At 29.5% G+C, this 2833-nt stretch overlaps 1 protein-coding gene across 1 annotated transcript; it reads left to right on the plus strand.

Moving 5' to 3' along the window:
* Window positions 1-345: 345 nt before the first annotated feature.
* On the plus strand, window positions 346-2816 carry ENU1_121150 (hypothetical protein; the record flags this gene model as incomplete). The annotated part of the gene is made up of 2 exons (XM_008859828.1): window positions 346-2715; window positions 2814-2816. 2 exons carry the CDS (start codon window positions 346-348, stop codon window positions 2814-2816), a joined length of 2373 nt encoding a protein of 790 aa, XP_008858050.1.
* Window positions 2817-2833: the final 17 nt, after the last annotated feature.

Raw genomic sequence — 2833 nt, forward strand, 5'->3', positions numbered from 1 at the left:
ATTTTTTTTCATTACAAGTTTTTTGTTTTTCACTTTCCATTTCTAATTAAATAACAATTTTTAATAAAAAATGTTATTAGTATTTTTAGAAATCTCTTAATTATTCTCTTGAAATTTCACAAAAAGGGAAAAAATGTTAAAAATGTTAGTTTTTAATAGTTTGATTCATTAAAATGACATTTCTTTTCAATACTGTAAGAAAAAAGATTTAATTAAAATCAAAGAATCTACTATTGAAATTTCTGTTTTAAATTTCTTTTTCAATGCAATATTTTCAATACAATATTTCGGTGGAAAAGTTGTAGACGATTTAAAGACAACTGAAAGTGATTCATTCATTAAATAATGTTTATTCTTCTTAGTCTCGTTGCAATATCCTTTGCTCAAAATAAATGCTCAACAGCTATTTCTATTACTCCATATTTTGATGTATATGATTCAGGAACATTTACATTAACAGATAATAATCCATCTACATGGAATTGTTATTCATCTGGTAATGTTAATCAAAATGCTTATGTCTTTAAATTTACTAGTGATTCTGATGCATCATATATTGCAAGTACTTGTTATCCAGAAACAGTTATTGCACCAAGAATTATTGTTGGAACAAAATGTGAGAATGATGTTACTACAGAATGTATTGGAGCAGAAGATATTTCTCAAAATGTATGTGAAGGACATAGATCAAAAGTTAGATTTAATGTTCTTAAAAACCAAGAAGTCTTTGTAATGGTTACTGGTGTTACAAAGAATGAAACTGGTGCATTTAGATTAACTGTTAATAAGGAAACAAAACCAAATAATTCATATTGTCAAACTGCTATTAAATTAGCACTTCCAACTACTATTACTCAAGACATTGATACAAATCATACTAAACCAGATTCTTATAAATTTGGTCATGGCTTTTGGTATCAATTTACAGCAAAGAAAGATAAAGTTTATATTAATACATGCAACAAATTTACTACTGTTAGTACTTCTATTTCTATACTTTCTGTTGAAGGAGCAAATATTACAGGTAATTGTAAAGGGGATGAACCATTAATTCAAGTGAGTAAGAATTGTGGAATAAAATCAAGACTTGCATATAATGTTGTAGTTGGAAACAAATATTTTGTTTTTGTTGGTTTTAAACAACATGATATTTATAATCCAGAACCTGGAACTATTCAAACATATTTCTCATATGAGGCTGATGCATCAACATGTTCTCGTTCATATGCAATTACTTCATTCCCAGCTATTCTTGAAGTTGAAGTTGCAGGATTAAATAAAGACAAAACAGGATGTGGTAAAAATAATTATGGATTTTATACATCAGTTCAAGGAGATGATAATATGTATGCAATTCATACCTGTGCTTCAATAAATAAACATACTGATATAGAAGTTTATGTTGATGATTGTAATGTTTGTTATTCAGGTGGATATAGAAAATGTGGGATAAATTCATATATTGTTATGAAGCTAGAAAAGAATCATCATTATTATATTAGAGCATCATCAATTGATGAAAATGCAACTGTTGTTTTGAATATTTTAAGAGTAGATGATGTTAGTAATTTCCAATGCTCTAATGCTCATTCAGTTTTACTTAGAAATAAAGGAGATATTTTTTCTTCAAATGTTATTGCATCAAATAGAATTCCAACTACAACAGGATGTTTAGGTCCAGTTATAAGGCAAGGTGCTTGGTATAAGATTGAGAGTCTTCAACAAAAAACAAATGTTGTAGTAGGTGTTATTCCAACTAATGTAAATAAATATACTAGTTATTTAGAAGTGAAAGATCTCTGTGAAGAACCAACACAATGTAATTCATTTACAGGATTATATTCATTTACAATTAATAAAGGAGAAAGTAAGTACAATTTTGCTACAGCACATAAAACTATTAATGAAGTTAATGACTTACCTGACTATGGTGCTTTTTTGTTTTATGCTTCTTATGGAATTGAAACTAGAGGTTCTTCAATTGAAAAAAGAATCATGATTGATAGTCTTCCATATACTGGAGTTGCTTTACTTGGTGGAGCACGTTCTAAATGGAGTTGTGATCAAGAAAAAGAATCAATTGGTATTTGGTATGGAATTAAAACATATGGTGGCATTACTTATGTTGCTACATCCTGTGGTGAGGAAACTAATTCAAATATTGGTGTTACTGCATCTGGTGACTATTATTATCCATATTGGACATGTTTCTCTCCAGACACTGAATCAACATGTGGGTTTGGAAGTACAATCCAATTAGAATTATATAAAACTATTCCTGCTATTAATACTTCAATTCTTTTCCATGCAAAAGATGTCAATGCTCAAAAAGCATTTACTAGAGTTAGTATTTATGAACAAAATGTTAGACCAAAGAATTCAATGTGTTCTAACGCTGAAGAAATTCATGTCCCAGCAATCAAATATTTCAATACAATGTTCTCTACTTCATCACGAAGAATTTGTGGATCAACTGAAGATGGAATAAAAGGTGTATGGTATCATATCACAGCTCCAGAAGATAAAACTCTTCAGGCATTAACTGATGACTCATCAACATTCTATTCCCATATTGATATGTATAAAGAATGTACTACTAACTTAGAAGAGTCATGGCCAAAAGAATGTGTTGCCTTTGGAGATTATACCACTTCTCCTGTTGGTCGAAAAGGAACTATTGTTTCTTATCCAATGAAAAAAGGTGAGTCTGTCTATGTCTTTGTTGGCGCTCATAGCAATACCAACACTGGTCTTGGTAGAATTTCTTTCTCTTGGAAAGAAGAAGAAGGACTAAATGATGACAGTACTAATAGTGAAGAAGAAGATGATGATG

This window comes from Entamoeba nuttalli (genome assembly GCF_000257125.1).
Source record: "Entamoeba nuttalli P19 unplaced genomic scaffold asmbl_5137, whole genome shotgun sequence".
Taxonomy (NCBI): domain Eukaryota; phylum Evosea; order Mastigamoebida; family Endamoebidae; genus Entamoeba; species Entamoeba nuttalli.